Consider the following 19,481-nt stretch of genomic DNA (forward strand, 5'->3'; position numbering starts at 1 on the left):
TGAACGCAGTCATATATTGGCTTGGGTCTGAGTTGCCCGTATACGTCGGGAGATTAAACTTCACTTGAGTCCTTATCGGGAAATCGGTGATTCGGGTTGTAAATGGGGTGCTTTGGCTTTCTTTCAGCACGCGATCGATCTCAGGCGCCGAGCTGGTAGCTTGATGTACTAACGAGGTCATGGCTCGCAATTTGGCCCTCATTTCGTTCATCTCTTCATCTTGTTGCGGGTTTCTAATTTGAAGTCGACGCATTTCGTGTTCGGGAGCTCCGATATTCACCTCGCCACAATTCAAGGTTGGGAGATTTTCTGTTGTCGGTGGTGCGGGAGAGTCTCCGAATAAGGCGCGCTGCACGCGCTGAATTTCTTGCGCTCGTCTCTCCGGCGCTTGGGTCTCTGACGAGTGCAATACATTGACCTGGTCCTGACAAGAAAGTGGTGCTGCTGCTAGCTCGTTCAGGCGAACACTTGTCTGATGATTCAACTCTTCCATTCGAGCCATCATTGTTGCGAATAATGCTGTGACATCGGCGGGGGCCGGTGCGCTTCGGTTTACATCCTGAGCCTCTGGGTGTAAGGTCGAGTTTTCTACGGGATTCGTCGTCGGTGATCGCCTATTCGAGGTCTCTTGGTCGTTAGCTGGTGATACGTTGAGCCTCTTCTCGTCAGTTGTCGATGTAGGCAGATTGATCGTTTCGTTGGTTTGAATTCCTGACATTATCGAGCCCTCTTTGCGTAGAAAGAAATCTCTTAGCCCCACGGTGGGCGCCAATTGTTGTTTAGTATCCGCACACGAGGTCAATTTGGTAATTATTATTAGGTGGAGCTCGGAGATTCTTGTTATATAGAGGTGAGATCGATATGATTTTATCGAGATCTTTTAAGTGAGATGCTAAGCGTGGTAAGAGTTAGTGATCACAAGTATCAAGTCTTTTGTCTTTATTTCAGATTACGAATCCCGTAATAAATGAGGTTACAGGGCTATTTATAGTGTTCAAATTAGGTTACATCTCGGTCAGAGTAGCTTGGGCGGCTGGGTAGGTAGACCTGACCGACCGTGTATCGGAGTGTCGTGCTGGTGAGCTGTTTCACCTACATCGACGTGACGAGCTGTTTCACCTACGTCGACGTGGCGAGCTGCTCCTTCGATATGTAAGACTCGTCTCTCGAACGACCTCGTTTTGGCTTGGTGAATGGGCTTTTGTCCATCTTCGATCCTGTTGGACTTCTCCAATTTGCTAATAGGCTTGGTCGAAATTACGAAAAAGGGGGCTGTGCTCAGCCCACCTACAACAAGTAGCATCATTCATGGCACAGAGTTCTTACTTATAGGGATGATTAAATCTTTAGAAAATGGGGAAGATAAAAAGGTATGAACAGAGAAATGGTTCATGGATGACCACCCGAGAATTTTGAATAGAAATATTTTGATCTCCATTTGAAGGTGTCGTCCTCATCTCTGTTGAAGAAAAATGTTGTCTACATATGATTCACGATTTGTTCCATTTATCAGAAGCCACCCACATTTTTGAAATTGCAGACTGTCAGAGTGTGGAAGCGGGTATTGGTTTACTGCAAATCATCCCCCGCGATCAGCCCCTCCTACACCTGCTGCACCGCAGAATGTGCTGGAAATTAAACAAAAAATCTGGTACATCAAGACATAACTCAAAATCAGACTTTTTCTATGGAGAGCGGTGTTTGGAGCTTTGGCAGTTTGTTATGTTCTAAACCCCAATCTTCTGATAATCCTTTGTATTGATATGTAAAAGAGAATAGAGATGATTACAAAGAATAAGACGTATCTTCTCTCTCTCTCTCTCAGAATCTCTCCTCGACAATCATATAACAATCATCGCCATAGTTGACGAGCTCTCTCACTCTCAACAAACTCAAACAACCAAAAACATAAACTCAAAAAATGAATTACATCTCTTATATATTTGAAGATAAAACGGCAAAGCCTCTCCTCCATTCCGAGTCTTTGTTTCATTCTTCATTTCTTTAGTCAACAGCTCTTGTTGACTTTTCCTCTGCTTTATTCTTCAATCTCCTCATGTAATATGCTTGGAAGGGCATATCATTACCTCCCCCCCCCCAATCAGACACAGATTGTCCTCAAGCTGAATCGCTGGGCTAGGTACTGATCTTTAAAATCTTTATCATCCACCCAAGTGCATTCATGATGAGGTAAATCGATCCACTGAACCAATATCGCCAAACGACCAGTTGAGTTACTATACCAGCTCTCCAAAATCTTCTCCGGAAGTAACACAAACTCTCATGCATCCACATTGACATGGGTAAAAGGTACACCTCCAAATTCTGACCCAAAACTGCTTTTAACTGCAAGACATAAAACATTGGGTGTCTCTTAGATGTAGCTGGAAGTTGAAGTCTATAAGCTGCTTTCCCAATTCGCTCCAACACCAAAAAGGGTCCATAAAATCTTGCAGCAAGCTTCTGACAAACTCTTCTAGCCACATAATTTGACGGTAAGGGCATAACATTCAAAAACACCTTAGATCCTACCTCAAACTCCACATCCCTTCTACTTTTGTCTGCATTTCTCTTCATAATATCATGAGCTCTCAGTAATGACTCTCGAATCTCCTCTAGCATTGCATCTCGTTCCTTCAGATTCTCTTCCAATTCAAAGTTCTATGTTGAGCCATCTTCAAACTTGAAGAAAGTGGGAGGACCACGACCGTACACAATCTTAAAAAGAGTGGATTGTAAAGCAGTGTGATATGATGTATTGTACCAATATTCAGCCCAACTCAGAAAATTAAACCAAGTCTTCGGGTGAGATGAAACAAAGCAACAAAGGTAAGTCTTAACAACGGTTTAAGACTTCAGTCTGACTGTCTGTTTGAGGATAAAATGCAAAACTGAACTTTAACTGAGTTCTTGCTAGCTTAAAACTCTCATTCTGTAATGAACTAAGAAAAAATTGGTTCCCTGTCTGACACAATTGAAGTCGAAAACCCATGCAAATATACAATTTCTGAGACAAATTTGTGTGCAACATTGACTAGAGAGAACAGATGCTTCAACTCTATGAAATGCCTATACTTACTCAGGCGATCCACCACAACAAATACAACATTACTCCCACTCGAAGAATGCAATCCTTCTACAAAATTCATACTTATGTCACTCCATATATGTGAAGGAATTGGTAGAGGCTGAAGTGATCCTGCTGGAGACAATGTAGAGTATTTGTGAGTTTGACAGATGACACATTCACTCACATACTTCCTCACCACACACCTCATATGTTTCCAGTAAAATAGTTGTTGAATTCACTTTAAGGTTCTAATAACTCCTGAATGTCCTTCAACCAAGCTATCATGGAAATTCATAGTCAAATGAATAAATTGTGAATTCGATGGAATCACTAACTGCTGATTAAACCACAACCTTCCTTCCATGAGCCAAAAATCATTCTTCACCAATTCTCCACTCAAGACCTTCTCCTTCAGTTTTTTAGGCTCTGCATCACTATCAATCTCTTTATACAAGTCATGTAGTTGAAGTACCTGGGGAATAGTGATTGCCATCAACTGACAACTTGTAGCTTCAACCGTTGGTTGCATCATTCAAGATAGACCATCTGCTACTTTATTCTCCACTCCTGACTTATAGACAATATCAAACTGATACCCCGATAATCTTGTTAACCACTTCTGATACTCCAATGATACATCTCTTTGTTCCCAAAGAAACTTCAAGCTTTTCTGATCAGTATGCACCAGAAATTTCTTTCCCATAAGATAATGTCTCCATTAATGAACAGAAAGAACTATTTCCATAAGCTCCCTCTCATAGATTAGTTTTAATTATTTCCTTGTAGTTAACCCGTGACTAAAGTATGCAATAGGACGTTTTTTTCTGCATCAACACAGCACCTAAACCGTACCCAGATGCGTCACAAAAGTCTCTTCAAAATTTGGTAATGTTAATACTGGAGCTGAACACATCGCCACTTTCAATTTATCAAATGCCTTTTGAGCCACTTCTGACCAAACAAAGCTATCTTTCTTCAAAATTTCAGTCAATGGTTTAGCTAACAAGCTATATCCCTTCACAAAATCTTCAATAATACCCTGTTAGCCCAAGAAACCCACAAAGTTCTTTCACTGCTTCTGGAGTTGTCCATCGATGAATTGCATCTGTCTTAGAAGGGTCAGTTGCAACCCCAGTCTCTGAAATGATATGGCCAAGATAATCTACTTTACTTTGACCAAATAAACATTTCTTTTGATTAGCAAACAGCTGTTGTTCCGCAAAAATTTTCAACACAGCTTGAAGATGTTCCTGATGATCAGTGATAGACGAACTATACACTAAGATGTCATCAAAGAACACTTATACAAATTTTGCATGAATTTTCTGAAAACGTCATTCATTAGGACTTGGAAAGTTTTCGGAGCATTTGTTAAGCCGAATGGCATAACTAAAAACTCATAATGGCCCTCATGAGTTTTGAAAGAAATAATCTCTACATCCTACTCCTTCATTCGTATTTGATGATATTCCGATCATAGGTCCAACTTAGAGAAAACTGTTGCTCCATGTAATTCATCTAAGAGTTGGTCAATAACAGGAATGGGATATTTATCTAGAATCGTTGCCTTATACAAAGCACAATAGTCCACACAAAACCTCCATGAGCTATCTTTCTTCTTCACTAATAACACAAGACTTGAGAATGGACTTCTGCTTGGTCTGATAATTCCAGATTCTAGCATCTCTGTGACTATTTTTTCCATCACCTCTTTACTTGAGTGAGGATATCTGTAGGGTCTTACCGATATTGCTGTCACTCTTGAACCAAATTAATCCTATGTTCCCTTCCTCTCACAGGAGGTAATCCAGCTGGCATCTCTAAAACATGAGTAAATTGGTCTAAAACCGTTTAATTCATTTTTGGAATCTGATGTTTTTCTCCTTGCAGCATCATTTGATTCACAAACTCCAATAATGTTCTTTTACTATGAACCAAAAACGGTGTAGATAATGACTTCAAAGACAGCTTTCTATGATGTAGATCTGGTTCACCCTTTATGGTAACCATCTTCCCTTCATGATTAAATGTGAGTTCATGTTCTTCCCAATCTACCAAACACTTGCCTAAAGTACGAAGCCACTGCACACCGAGAATAATATCAGCTCCTCCCAACTCCAGAGCGATAAAGTCATTCACAAAATCAAACCCTTGTATGTGAAAATCAACCCTTCTGCACACAGCCCTAATGCATCAACTCTCACACCTGTCCCCAACAGTATTTGCAATTTCTTACTCAAAAAAATCTCCATCTTTGCTTTCTTTACAATGTGAGGGTCTATGAAGTTATGTGTGCCCCACTATCAATCATCACCATCACATTCACTTTCCCAATACGACCACACATCTTCGTTGTAGTAGAAGAGTCAATGCCTAGAAATGCATTTAAGGACAGTTCCATCATCTGAGAAGTTTGTTCCTCCTCTTCCGAATCCACTAGTTCCACCATATTTTCATCCAACACCTCCATCTCATTCCTATTCAATACAGTTAACAAGCGTAATTCCTTGTTGGGACAAAACTGCATTATGTGCTCTGGACCACTTCTCAGGACATCGGAAACAGAGTCACAGCCTCTTCTTCTCATTCAACTCCGAATCTGAGAATCTCTGCCTAGGTCTTGTGTTTCCAAAGTTTTGTTGATGTTTTCCATCTTGTCCTTGGTCTATCAGCAATAGTTTATTGTTGTTTTTTTATTCCCAACGACTCCACCATTCTGTTGAGAATTATATATTGAAGAGCTTCAAAAAGGAACAATTGCTGGAGATTTATGTTTGTACTCGATTTGTTGTCCCATTCCAATAATTCAACAAAATGCACTTGTCTCCATTTTCATAACCGCAGTAATATGTTTCTTTAACCCAACTGGTTCCTTTAACTTCAGAACTTCTTGAATTTCTTGTTTCAAGCAATTAATAAAGCACATATGCTCCAAGTTCTTATCATTGACACCGACGACTTGATTACACAATGCCTGAAACTCATGAAAATAATCTGCAACCGATACAGTCTGGTTAATGCTGAACAGTTGTTTTCCTGGTTCATCCTCCATTGATTGTCCATATCTATCCAACATCCACATCTGAAACTCAGTCCATCTATTGAAAGGCTCTCGATCTAATTCCCAGTTGAACCAATCCAGCGCTGATCCTTCCACACTCAACGAAACCATTTCCAATTTTTCATCATCTGTTTCATGTTGAGCAGCTTTGAAGAATTTTTCAGCTCGAGCAATCCATGCAAAAGAAAGTCTCCCATCGAAAATTGGCATATCTACTTTTTGTAACAAACTTTCTCTGGTAGCAAAGGTATTATTAATTCCCTGATAACCTAAGTGATTAGCTAGACTCCAGCAATGGTTCTGAGGAAGTAGAAATTACCTGATCTATAGCTCCATAAGAAGTCGCAATTCCCTTCTGTTTCGATCCTTGAAACGAATTAGCTTCGATTTGAGCTAGTGTTTGTGAAACAAGCTCCAATTGTTTATCGAGCAATGCGAAACGGATTCCTGAATCTTTATTCACCTTCGTCAATTCTGCATTTGCCTTTGTCAATTTCTCCCATCCTCTTTTAATCTCCGTCACTTCGCCATGTAATTTTCCCAAAGAACCTTGAATCTTCTTCGACACCAACTCAGATTCCGCCATTGATTTCAATCGCGAAGCTTCGACCGCTCACCGCACCAATTTGTTATGTTCTGAACCTCAATCTTCTGATAGTCATTTGTATTGATATGTAAAATAGAATAGAGATGATTACAAATAATAATACGTACCTTCTCTCAATGTAACTCTCTCAGAATCTCTCTTCAACGATCATAGAACAATCATCGCCATAGTTTACGAGCTCTCCCACTCTCAACAAACTCCAACGACCAAAAACATAAACACTAAAAATGAATTACATCTCGTATATAAACTTTGAAGATAAAACTGTTGTAGGTGGGCTGAGCACAGCCCCCTTTTTGTAATTTCGTTCAGGCCCGTTAGCGAAATGGAAGCCCAGTAAGATCAAAGATCGACAAGCCCATGCGCGAAGAGTAAAACGAGGTCGTTCGAGGACTTGACCCTTTCATATCAAAGGGACAGCTCGCCACCTCGACATGGATGGGACAGCTCACCACGTCGACACAGATGAAACAGCTCGCCAGCATGATGTTTTAATAGACGGTCGGTCAGGTCTATCTACCCGGCCGCCCAAGCTAGCCTGACCGAGATGTAACCTAATTTCAACACTATAAATAGCCCTGTAACTTCATTTATTACGGGATCCGTAATCTAAAATAGAGACTGAAAAACTTTATACTTAAATCTTCAACTCTTACCTCGTATACTTGACCTCGTAATATTACCTCGAAAACATCATATCGATCTCACCTCTATTCAAACAAGAATCTCCGAGCTCCACCTAGATACATTTACCAAAGTGACCTCGCGTGCGGATACGATACAACAATTGGCGCCCACCGTGGGGCAAAGAGATTTCTTTCTACGCAAAGAGGAGCTCGATAATGTCAGGAATTCAAATCAACGAAACAACTAACCTCCCCATCTCAGCTACTGCCGAGGAGGAACTCCTCGCGTCACCAGTTAACAATCCCGAGACCTCGAATAGGCATTCACCAACGATGAATCCCGTGGAAAACGCAACTTCACACCCAGAAGCACAAGATGCAAATCGAAGCACACCAGCTCCTACCGACGTCGCAATGTTATTCGCAACAATAATGGCTCGAATGGAAGAGCTGAATCATCAGACAAGCGCTCGCCTGAATGAGCTCGCCGCGGCACAACTTTCTTGCCAAGATCAAGTCAACATATTACATTCTTCAGAGACTCAAGCCCCAGAGAGACGAGCCCAAGAAATTCAGCGCGTACAGCGCGCCTTATTCGGAGACTCACCCGCACCACCAACAACAGAAAATCGTCCAACCTCGAATTGCGATGAAGTGAACATCGGAGCTCCCGAACACGAAACACGTCGGCTTCAGATAAGAAACTCGCAGCAAGACAAAGAAATGCTCGAAATGAGGGCCAAGCTGCGAGCCATGACTTCGCTTGTCCATCAAGCCACTAGCTCGGCACCTGAGATCGACCGTGTGTTGAAAGAAAGCCAAAGCACGCCGTTCAAGACCCGAATTACCGACTTCCCGATAAGAACTCAAGTGAAGTTCAATCTCCCGACGTATACAGGCAACTCGGACCCAAGCCAATTCATGACCGCGTTCAGCATTCAAATGGGCCGAGCACGATTCACCCCCGAGGAAAAAGATGCAGGCTTCTGCCAACTGTTCGTTGAAAACCTCGGCGGTGCGGCCCTCGTTTGGTTCTCCAAGTTAAAAGTGAACTCGATTGACAGCTACCAAGCATTGTCGACCGCATTCCTCAAGAGGTACATGATGTATATCCAAGGCGCAGTTTCCAGCGCCGACCTCTACCAGATCAAACAAGGCGAAAAAGAATCCCTTCGGTCTTTCATCAGCAGGTTCAATGCGATCGTTTCTCGGATCACCGTGACTGACGAAGCATCGCTGCCAGCTCTTCGGAATGCCCTGCGAATCGATTCGAAGTTTCGGGACAGCCTCAAGTTCAGCAAACCCCGAACTCTCGAAGACGCGCTTCACCATGCCACTTTATACATCGAAGACGAAGAAGAAAAAGAGACCGCGTCGCCAGCAAAAGCGACACTGAAGCAGCAACCTCACAAAGATACCCCCAAACAAGATTATCAGGAACCTCGACAACACCTCGACAATAATTATCGAGGTGACAATCGCTGAGGAGCGACGTACAACATTAGCACTCAACAGCAGCAAAATCGCCCGTACCAAAACCAATCAAACACCTGGCAGCGAGGAGATCATGGGGAGACACGACCCTTCTGCGATTATCACAACAAGTATGGTCACCCGACTGCGATGTGTCGCGAACTACAGGCCTATTTGCTCGCCAAATATCGCAAGGGGGAGATCGCATTAGCAAACCAGCCTCAAAACACCACGCCGCGAAACAGCGGGGCTCGACCAACGGCTTCCGCCGAACAGCTTCCACCTCCTCCTCCAACGAACGATCAATCCAAAGACGACGTCGCGAAGAGAGACCGTGGAAACCAACCTCGAGGTGACACTCCTCCGGCATCTCGAAAGAAGGTGTTCTTTATTATGGGAGGCCTATCGACGTGCAACGATTCCGTCAGGTCGATAAAAAAGTACGGCCGCCAGGTCATGCTCGCACGAAAATGGCAAGTTAAAAGCCCTAAGACCGCCGATAACGATGCGATCACTTTCACCGAGGCCGACACGGAGGGGGTCGACATGCCACATAACGATCCGCTTGTGGTCGAGCTGCGGATCGCGGATTGTGAAGTATCTCGAATACTGGTCGATACAGGAAGCTCGGTCGACCTGATCTTCAAAGAAACGCTTGACAAAATGGAACTGACTAACCATTACCTCAAGTCATCGGTTAAGCCACTTATGGGATTCGATGGAGACACAGTCTATTCGATCGGAACGATCAGGCTTCCAGTCTATGCGGCAAAGACGACTCGCCTCGTCAAATTCGTCGTCGTCGACAAACCCGCCATCTATAACGTAATTTTGGGAACGCCCTGGCTGAAATCCATGAAAGCAGTACCATCGACCTATCATCAATGCCTCAATTCCCAACCACCTTCGGGGTAAAAACCATCCAAAGTTCTCAGGAGATATCGAGACTCTGCTTCGCCGCAGAGCACAAGCTCCGATCCAAATCCGCGATTCCAGCCAAGGCGTGTCTTACGATTCTACCCGTAACTCAAGTCGATTTGCCAACTCAAGAAAGACCGAAGCAGGAGCTCGTCATCCAAGTCAACATCGACGAAAGCGACCCCGAACGATGCGTAGGGATCGGAGCCGATCTAAAGGAGGAGATCAAGGTTGAGCTCGTACGACTTCTTCGCCGAAATGCAACGACATTCGCCTGGTCAGTAAGCGATATGCTCGGGATCGATCCCTCAATCACAAGTCATGAGCTTAACATCGATCCTACATTTAAACCGATCAAGCAGAAGCGGAGGAAGTTAGGTTCAGAAAAGGCACAAGCCGTCAATGATGAGATCGAACGTTTGTCAAAGGCTGGATCGATCATCGAGGTCAAATATCCAGAATGGCTGGCAAACCCCGTTGTCGTCAAAAAGAAAAACGGCAAATGGCGAATCTGCGTAGACTTCACCGACCTCAATAAAGCATGCCCCAAGGATAGTTTCCCCTTGCCGCACATCGATAGAATCGTCGAGGCGACTGCAGGCAACGAGCTCCTGTCATTCATGGACGCCTTCTCCGGGTACAATCAGATCACGATGCATCCCGAGGATCGTGAGAAGACATCCTTCATCACCGATCGAGGAACCTATTGCTATAAGGTAATGTCGTTCGGCTTAAAGAACGCGGGCGCAACATACCAACGACTAGTCAACCACATGTTCGCCGATCAATTGGGACGAACGATGGAGGTTTACATCGACGATATGCTAGTAAAGTCGCTCACCGCCGGTGATCACATCGGCCATCTGCAAGCTTGCTTCACCGTTCTAAATCAATACCAGATGAAGCTCAATCCGACTAAGTGTACCTTCGGGGTAACTTCCGGAGAATTCCTAGGCTACATCGTCACAAAACGAGGAATCGAGGCAAATCCGAAGCAGATTTATGCCCTAATCAATCTCCCATCACCTCGCAACACTCGCGAAGTCCAACGTCTTACCGGCCGAATTGCAGCGCTCAACCGATTCATCACGCGATCCACAGATAAGTGTCTTCCGTTCTATCAACTTCTCCGAGGCAACAAACGTTTCGAGTGGGACGGTAAATGTGAGGAAGCCTTCCAACAGCTCAAGGGATACCTCGCCAGCCCTCCAATTTTAGCCAAACCTGAAACAGGCGAAACCCTCTACCTCTATATCGCTGTATCGAGCTCGGCAGTAAGCGGCGTTTTAGTCAAAGAAGATCGAGGCGAGCAGAAACCGATTTTCTACGTTAGTAAAACTCTGGACGACGCAGAAAAACGGTATCCGACTTTGGAGAAACTCGCACTCGCGGTCATCATGTCTGCCAGAAAGCTACGACCCTACTTTCAATCCCATTCGATCATCGTCTTGACCAATCAACCACTTCGAACCATACTGCACAGCCCGAGCCAGTCAGGTCGCATGGCAAAGTGGGCTGTCGAGCTGACAGAATATGATATTGAATATCGCAATAAGACAAGTGCCAAATCGCAGGTCCTCGCAGATTTTCTGGTAGAGCTTCCGCCAGAACTAATCCAGACCGACCTACCTGACGAGAATTGTACGTCGATGGATCCTCCTCGTCCCGAGGCGCAGGTATCGGCATCCGCCTAGAATCTCCGACGAAAGAGATATTGGAGCAATCGTTCCGGCTCGAATTTCCAGCCTCCAATAATGAAGCGGAGTACGAGGCTTTACTCGCAGGACTACGTCTAGCGCAAGGAATCGGGGTCAAAAAAATCGAAGCTTTCTGCGACTCCCAGCTCGTTGCTAGTCAGTATAGCGGCGATTACGACACCAGAAACGACCGGATGGATTTGTATCTTAAAGCCGTCAAAAACCTCGCTGATCGCTTTGAACTTTTCTCACTCACCAGAATTCCGAGGAGTGACAACACCTCAGCAGATGCACTAGCCGCCCTCGCATCGACGTCTGAACCACATCAAAGGCGCGTAATCCCGGTCGAAAGCATCGATTCCCCCAGCATTGTCTTACCACGAGGAGTATGCGCGGTTCGAGAACTCGAAGCGAACAGATTGGACGCCATCGAGTTACCTCCCCCCGAGGTCATCGATGAACCTGCCGAACAAGAGCCAGCAACCGAAGACTGGAAGATCGAAATCTTGCTCTACATTACAGACGGCCAAGTTCCACCCGACCGATGGGCAGCGAGGCGCTTAAAAAATCGAAGCGCTAAATACATTCAGTCACACGGCAACCTCTATCGTTGGAGCTCGACGGGCGCCCTGCTCAATTGTCTTCACGGCGAAGAGACACTCGATGTCATGCGGGAAACACATGAAGGGGCGTGTGGAAATCACTCCAACGGTCGAGCTCTCGCTCTAAAAATCAAGACCACGGTCATTTTTGGCCAATAATGCTTACCGATTGCGGTCGATTCGTAGCTTGCTGCGAGCAATGCCAACGACATGCGCCAATGATCCACGCACCAGCCGAGCTTCTGGCTGCTTCCTCGCCACCTTATCCCTTCATGCGATGGGCGATGGACATTGTCGGTCCACTTCCTCAATCCCGACAAAAACGATTCATGCTTATCGTCACCGATTACTTTACGAAATGGGTCGAGGCCGAATCCTACGCCAAAATCAAAGCAACCGACGTGAAGAACTTCGTCTGGAAAAACATCATCTGCCGCCACGGACTACCCTACGAGATCGTCACCGATAACGGCCCCCAGTTTATCTCCGACGTATTCGAGGACTTCTTTGCAAAATGGAAAATACGACTTAGCAAGTCAACACCGCGATATCCACAAGGCAACGGACAAGCCGAGGCAACTAACAAGACTATCCTCGACGCCATCAAAAAGAGACTCGAGGATAAGAAGGGGTTATGGGCAGACGAGCTAGACGGTGTCCTATGGTCACATCGAACTACACCGCGCCGATCGACGAATAAAACCCCTTTCTCGTTGTCTCATGGCATGGAAGCCTTAGCTCCCGCCGAAGTCGGTCTACCAACCATACGCAGAACGATGTTGACACAGGACGATACAAAGAACAGAAGAATGATGAAGGATAGCCTCGACATGCTCGAGGAGGAGCGAGATCACGCCCTATTACGTATGCAAAATTATCAGCAACAAATCTCACGATACTACAATAAACGCGTGAAAGGAAGGCACTTCGAAGCCGGCGACCTCGTCCTTCGAAAGGTGTTCGAGAATACCGAAAAATACCGCGCCGGAAAATTAGGCGCAAAGTGGGAAGGCCCCTACCAAATCACCAACGTTGTAAAACCTGGCGTTTACGAGCTGATGACGATGGACGGTGAACTGATACCTCGATCTTGGAACTCGATGAACATCAAGCGGTACTACTACTAAATAAATAAAAAAAAATAAAAAAAAATAAATAAAAAGACGCTCACCGAGCTATACTCGGTCAAGCTATATCTCGAATGTGAACTACGATCGGCTTGATCCCAATTTGTTGGGTACGTAGGCAGCCTCTTACAAGGTACAGCTGTTAATAAAATTTTATTTACACAAATTCTCACTTCGACATCTTTCACATCGACATCCTGGCTAGATGTTCGATCATCTAATACGCATTTCCCTACAATGCAAACTCTTAATCAATCCTAAGGAACAAAAACCTTACGATTATGAGAGAATAAGCCGGGATCAGTCCCGCATCCTTTCTTAAATCGCCCGAATAACTACGTCGAGACCATTCTCACTATTCGGACACGATTAATGAAATAAAACAGGATAAGCCGAGTTATACCTCGCACCTATTGTCCCCTTAAGCCGAGTCATACCTCGCACCTATTATTCCCTTAAGCCGAGTTTTACCTCGCACCTGTTGTTTTTACCTCGCATCTCGTACCTCGTATCCATTATTTTCTTAGGCCAAGTCTTGCGCCTATCATTCGTAAGTATTGCCCCGATAAGTAAGTTCTCACTTCGTTCCAACCTTTTTAAATCAATTTTCACCTTGTTTCGAACGTTTTATCTCGAATCTATTGTCGTTTTAATTGCGAGCTAAAACTAGGAATACTCGCATTAGTCATGTCGTTTTGCTTAAGTATACCTCGTATTTATTCTCTCTTTATAATTTAGATCGCGAGCTGATACTTTGAAAAAATAGCATTCATTAACATAAATAGGTCGAGTCCTTACAAGCGAAGTTAAATAAAAAAAAGTCAAAAGAAAAAAGGGAAAAGAATGTATGGTCTATTCTTCGGGCTCATTGCCGCCCTCGTGGTTCTCTTCATCCTCAGCATCATCTCGATCCGAACCACCATCTGGAGTTTCGGGATAAGCCGGAGGCAAGTCGCCCTCCTCGAGGTCCGTGAAGCTGAGGTTCTCGAGCTTCTGTTCGCAATCGCGCTTCGACGATTCCAGCTCGGCTCTCAACTCTGCTTCAGACATCTCTTGCCCCTTCAAGAGATCAAGGCATTCCAATGTACCTCGAGCCTGAACCAGATCGAGCTTAACCTTCTCGATCGCCTCCTGTTGAGCAACCCGAATCCTCAGCCGATCGATGCGACCGGAATACTTCGCCTCGGCATCCGCCCAAATTCTGGCGTCTCCGCCTCGATTCTCTCATCAGCTTGTCGCTGTGCCCGGACGACCTCAGTGGCGATCGACTTCTCGACCTGGATCTTGGCCTCATTGACGATCTGCAGGTTATTCACTAAATCGAGGTTCTCTTGCTTCATCGCCTCGATCTTGTCGGTTAGCTCTTTAATCCCTATATCGAGCTGCTCCGCCTTCCTTTTCATGGTCTGCCAATTGTCCTCGGCGACCATTTGCTCCTCGATGGCGGCGTCACGCTCTTTCACTGCCTTTTCGCCAGCAGCCTGGGCATCCTTTAGCCGAGCGGCACCATTCCGGAGCCAGCGCATGTACTGACCCCGCGCACGGTTGCAGCTCGCGATGAACTGAGAAAAAAAGCAAAAAATATATCAGTCGAGCTCATACATTAAAACATAAAGTGAAGATTCCAGACATACCTTGAAGGCGAAGCTCGCCATATCTTTGAAAGCCCCATCGGTTCCAGAGGGGACCTCGGAAGTGGAGCCTCTTATCATCCTGAATAGCTCAGCACATTTGTCGACGTTGTTGACAAATGGTTCACTCGACTCGGGGTATTCGAACTTGAAGCTCCAGTCGATCTCCTTGGCTTTGTCATCGCCAGCTGGATCAACCCTAGGCCGTTTGCTCGCAGCCTCCGCTCCAACTTGACCGCCGTCGTCACCATCCCCGGAAGATTTCCTCTTTTTACTTTTCGCCTTAGCCTCGGCGACCTTCTTCTTCTCGGCGAGACGAGCAGCCTCGGCTTCCTCCTTCCTTTTCTTCTCCTCGCGCTTCCTCTTCTTTTTCTTCTCCTCGCGCCTCGCCGACCGCGTGGTTTCATCGGCCCCATCGTCTACTTGTCGAGTAGACACTTGGTCTTCGGCACTCTGAGCCTCGACCTCACCTTCTGCTGCAGCCTCGAGATTTACGTCGCGCTGAGGAACGACCTCGATCTCCCCTTGAGCCGGCACCGGATCTGTGCGCGCAAGCCGAGATGCAGAAGGACCTCGATCCTTACTCCCGCTGTTCTTGGCCTTCAAGCGTGCAGCGAGGCTGGGTGCGTTGACTTGAATCGGAGCCATTGCTAGTGCTCTTTCTCGCAGGTTATTCTCCCTCCTCCAACTAGCTGAAACAGAAAATAAACATTTAGGTCGATGACGATTACGAAAGAAACATAAAAACGTCGAGCTTACCATTCGTGATACGAGTGATGGCAGCCTCGACTCTTCGACGATGTATATCGGGCCAATGTTGTATCCCAACAGCCCTAATCTTCTGAAGATTCTCGTGATAGTCCTCCGGGAATGCTTCGAGCTGAACGTTTCGATCTGCGAAAGATAAAGAAACATCAGTAAAAGATAAGGGAAGACTCGAAGTATGACCAAACAGATAATCTACCGATGCTCCTGCTCCACTCGCTCCTAAAATCCCTGGTCGTATCGACGACCAATGCCTCATCCACCTTCGCATAGAAGAACGATGCCTCCCAGCTCGGTGTTCTATTGACAGGATAAACAAGGGAACAATCCTTCCTGGCTTTTATGGTGTACGTGCCCGGGATCGAGTTGTTCTTTTGGACGTTGGTCATCTCCTCGAAGAAACGCCAATCGACGTCGACTCCAGCCTCGCTCCCGAATAGCAGAGCTGCGACCATAAACCGAATTCCTGCAGGGAGAATTTGCGAGAAAGCAATACCCCTCCGGTGGACGTAGTCCGTCAACAACCTCGGAGGGGGGAACCAGAGATGACAAAGACTGAACCACGCCTCATAAAGCGTGACCCAGCCCTCTGGAGCTAGCCACGGTCGATCTTCGGGTCCCGGCGCCATCAACTCACCTCGAAAACCATATCGCGATCTAAACTCCTCCAGACGCTGAACCGTCATCTGTGACGGAATATTTTCCAAGCGATTCTTGATGGCTCCCTTGCGCTTGGAACCTTTACGTCGAGGTCTAGCCTCCTCGTCTTGTTCCTCTTCCCCGCCCTAACCGTCTTCTTCTTCACCCCCTTCGTCAACTTCTTCCTCGACATGCTCAGCAGCCCTCCCATCACGACCATCTTCCTCGAAAGGAACTATTTGAAGAGACGTCGCAGTTTCACCTCGCGGAGACGCCCCATCAGAACGAACTCGATCCGCCAATTCGACCAATGAAGACTCATTTCGATCCGATTGGGTGTCGGATCTCGAAGACACCTCAGGGGAAGAGCTAGTATTCCCAGAGGCTACCTGTTCGGATCTAGAGCCAGACTCTAAGCTCGACTCGATGCGCTGGCCCCCCGAAGACATTACTCGATGTCGGATAACAATAAAAACAAAATACCAAAAGGACAAGTTCTAGAGAGAGAAAGGAATTCTAGAGAGAAGGGAGAGCAAGATTACCTTTTGTAAACGGAGAAGAAAATGAGAAGAAGAGGAGGAGAGCAGAATATATAAGGAAGAAGAAACAGTGGTTACCGAGGAAAGTAATCATGACTCGGACGCTTCCCAGTACTTTATTTAGTGACGGATTCCACGCGCTTCCCGAGAATTACGCTTCCGCTCGCGACTCCTCGTTGCCCAAGACGACCGTTACCGTTTGCGACCCTTCGCTGCCCGAGACGACCGTTGCTCTTTGCGACTCCTCGTTCCCCCCTAAGTATCACCTCGACTCCGAAGACCCCACATCGATATCGAGATCCAAAGGAATGAAAGTTCTACAGCTCGATGCGTTGAATATCGAAGCAACATCTCCATCAACGGACTGGGGGGGGGGACAATTGTTGTAGGTGGGCTAAGCACAGCCCCCTTTTTGTAATTTCGTTCAGGCCCGTTAGCGAAATGGAAGCCCAGTAAGATCAAAGATCGACAAGCCCATGCGCGAAGAGTAAAACGAGGTCGTTCGAGGACTTGACCCTTTCATATCAAAGGGACAGCTCGCCATCTCGACATGGATGGGACAGCTCGCCATGTCGACACAGATGAAACAGCTCGCCAGCATGACGTTTTAATAGACGGTCGGTCAGGTCTATCTACCCGGCCGCCCAAGCTAGCCTGACCGAGATGTAACCTAATTTCAACACTATATATAGCCCTGTAACTTCATTTATTACGGGATCCGTAATCTAAAATAGAGACTGAAAAACTTTATACTTAAATCTTCAACTCTTACCTCGTATACTTGACCTCGTAATATTACCTCGAAAACATCATATCGATCTCACCTCTATTCAAACAAGAATCTCCGAACTCCACCTAGATACATTTACCAAAGTGACCTCGCGTGCGGATACGATACAACAAAAACGGCAAAGCCTCTCCTCCATTCGAGTCTTTGTTTCATTCTTCATTTTTTTCGTCAACAGCTCTCGTTGACTTTTCCTCTGTTTTATTCTTCAATCTCCGCCTGTAATACGCTTGGAAGGGCATTTCACAGTGACAGATCGTCTAGTGACCAGAGGAATGCAGGTGGACCTCAATGTAAATTCTGCAACCTGAGCAGAGAGAAAATCAGTCATGTCTTAGTTAACTGCACTCTGATGGAACATATGATTTCTATATCAAATATTCCTGCTCCATAAAAAAGTTTTACAGACTCGATTGAGACTAACATGTCTTCCTTCTAGAGCTCATGAATGATCAGAAGATTGGTGAAGAATATCGTGCTAGGGTTTCTGGATTATATGGAGTATTTGGAAAAACAAGAATGCAATTCTATATGGCAAAAAGCAGGAAATTCTAAGTTCAGTAGTAAAAAATGCTTCAATGAGGCCAAAATCTGGTCAGTGATAAATGTGTTTTAACAACAGAAGGTGAATCGTTGTAGACCAACTGGAAGTGTTGGCGGAAACATTGGCAACACCCCCCCCCCCTCCCCCATGGTACAATTGAATGTAACATAAACAAAAATTGGCAAAATGCAAGCTTTATCTCTTGTTATCACTCAGGTGCTACACAGTAGTGGAGCGTGGTTAGCTCGTTATCACTCAGGTGCTGTTTTATTCCATGCTAGAGAAGGATTCACATTCTCGGTAAATTGTATAACTGCAGAACTGAGATGCTTTTGTGGGCGCTTCAGAGCTTGCGTGACCTGCATATAACATATATCTTGATTGTGATGGATTGTATAGTGGAGTATGAAGCAATCTCCAAGCCCTTTGGACTGACCTCGATATAGAGTTCTCACTTCTCAAATCAACAATATTACATTTTCCCTTGGTTATGTTGTTTTTGAGATGGAATCACTAAATTCAAACTCCACTACACGTGAGATCGCAAAAGTTATGTGTCACTAGAGATTGCTGATTTCAATTAAGCCTCATTGTTTAGCTCAATTATGTTTCTTTTGCCTTTTGAATTTCAATAAAACCTCCAAACGATTAAAAAAAAAAGATGTTATCTTAAATATTTTCACATATAAGTATTTTTAATATTTTTTATCTAAAATTTAATAAGATTTCTCCTCCAAATTTCCTCCCAAGTTATAGATAATAGATTATCAATTTTTGATTTTTTTATAATTTTTTGATAATATTAGTAATTTCTTCCATCCATTTTTTTTTAGTGTCTTCATCCAAATCACCATTTAGTACTAATTTATTAACTTTCTCAAATTACCATTTTTAGATTTTTTTTTCATACACACACACACATATATATATATATGTCATTGATTCCATATTTTTTACTCATAACTTTAATATTTTGAAGATTTATTTGTTGTCCTATTATTTTTATTTTCTCTTTAGTCATTTTTTATATTTTTATAACTTGTTATTTTTTCAATTATTTATTGATTTTATTTTTTGTGATGTGGTTTTCTTCTTATTATTTTTTATTCTTTACGTATCTAAATTTTGCTTAACTTATTGTTTTCATTTTTGTCTCGGAATTTTTTTTTTTTTTGCATTGAGATTAAATTATTTTATTAGTTCTTTAGGAATGAGGCCAAAGCTAGATTCATAATATATCCACGTGTATATAGCATGTGTATCCATATAATTGCGTCTATATGTATACAACTATATGGATACACATGTGTTCTATCAATAAATGATGCTATATGCACGTGGATATATATATGTGTATCCATATAATTGCGTTCACGTGTACGCAACTATATAGAT

At 44.6% G+C, this 19,481-nt stretch overlaps 4 protein-coding genes across 4 annotated transcripts; 2 read left to right on the forward strand and 2 right to left on the reverse strand.

Annotated features, from left to right (window-relative positions):
* Positions 1-6,291: 6,291 nt before the first annotated feature.
* LOC112083444 lies at positions 6,292-6,764 on the reverse strand. The gene is made up of 2 exons (XM_024151470.1): positions 6,451-6,764; positions 6,292-6,366 (listed from the first exon to the last, which is right to left on the reverse strand). Exons 1-2 carry the CDS (start codon positions 6,715-6,717, stop codon positions 6,292-6,294), a joined length of 342 nt encoding a protein of 113 aa, XP_024007238.1. The 5' UTR covers positions 6,718-6,764.
* An 816-nt stretch (positions 6,765-7,580) lies between these two features.
* LOC112083445 lies at positions 7,581-8,849 on the forward strand. Its single transcript, XM_024151471.1, has one exon. The coding sequence runs from the start codon at positions 7,581-7,583 to the stop codon at positions 8,847-8,849; it is 1,269 nt and encodes a 422-aa protein (XP_024007239.1).
* A 138-nt stretch (positions 8,850-8,987) lies between these two features.
* On the forward strand, positions 8,988-12,213 carry LOC112083446. Its single transcript, XM_024151472.1, has 3 exons — positions 8,988-9,662; positions 9,773-11,396; positions 11,501-12,213. The coding sequence occupies exons 1-3, from the start codon at positions 8,988-8,990 to the stop codon at positions 12,211-12,213; spliced, it is 3,012 nt and encodes a 1,003-aa protein (XP_024007240.1).
* Positions 12,214-14,033: 1,820 nt separating this feature from the next.
* On the reverse strand, positions 14,034-16,263 carry LOC112083447 (meiosis-specific protein ASY2-like). Its single transcript, XM_024151473.1, has 6 exons — positions 15,777-16,263; positions 15,572-15,706; positions 15,207-15,504; positions 14,816-15,152; positions 14,351-14,743; positions 14,034-14,240 (listed from the first exon to the last, which is right to left on the reverse strand). Exons 1-6 carry the CDS (start codon positions 16,261-16,263, stop codon positions 14,034-14,036), a joined length of 1,857 nt encoding a protein of 618 aa, XP_024007241.1.
* Between the last annotated feature and the right edge of the window lie 3,218 nt (positions 16,264-19,481).

This window comes from Eutrema salsugineum, unplaced genomic scaffold, assembly GCF_000478725.1.
Source record: "Eutrema salsugineum unplaced genomic scaffold, Eutsalg1_0 scaffold_6, whole genome shotgun sequence".
Taxonomy (NCBI): Eukaryota; Viridiplantae; Streptophyta; class Magnoliopsida; order Brassicales; family Brassicaceae; genus Eutrema; species Eutrema salsugineum.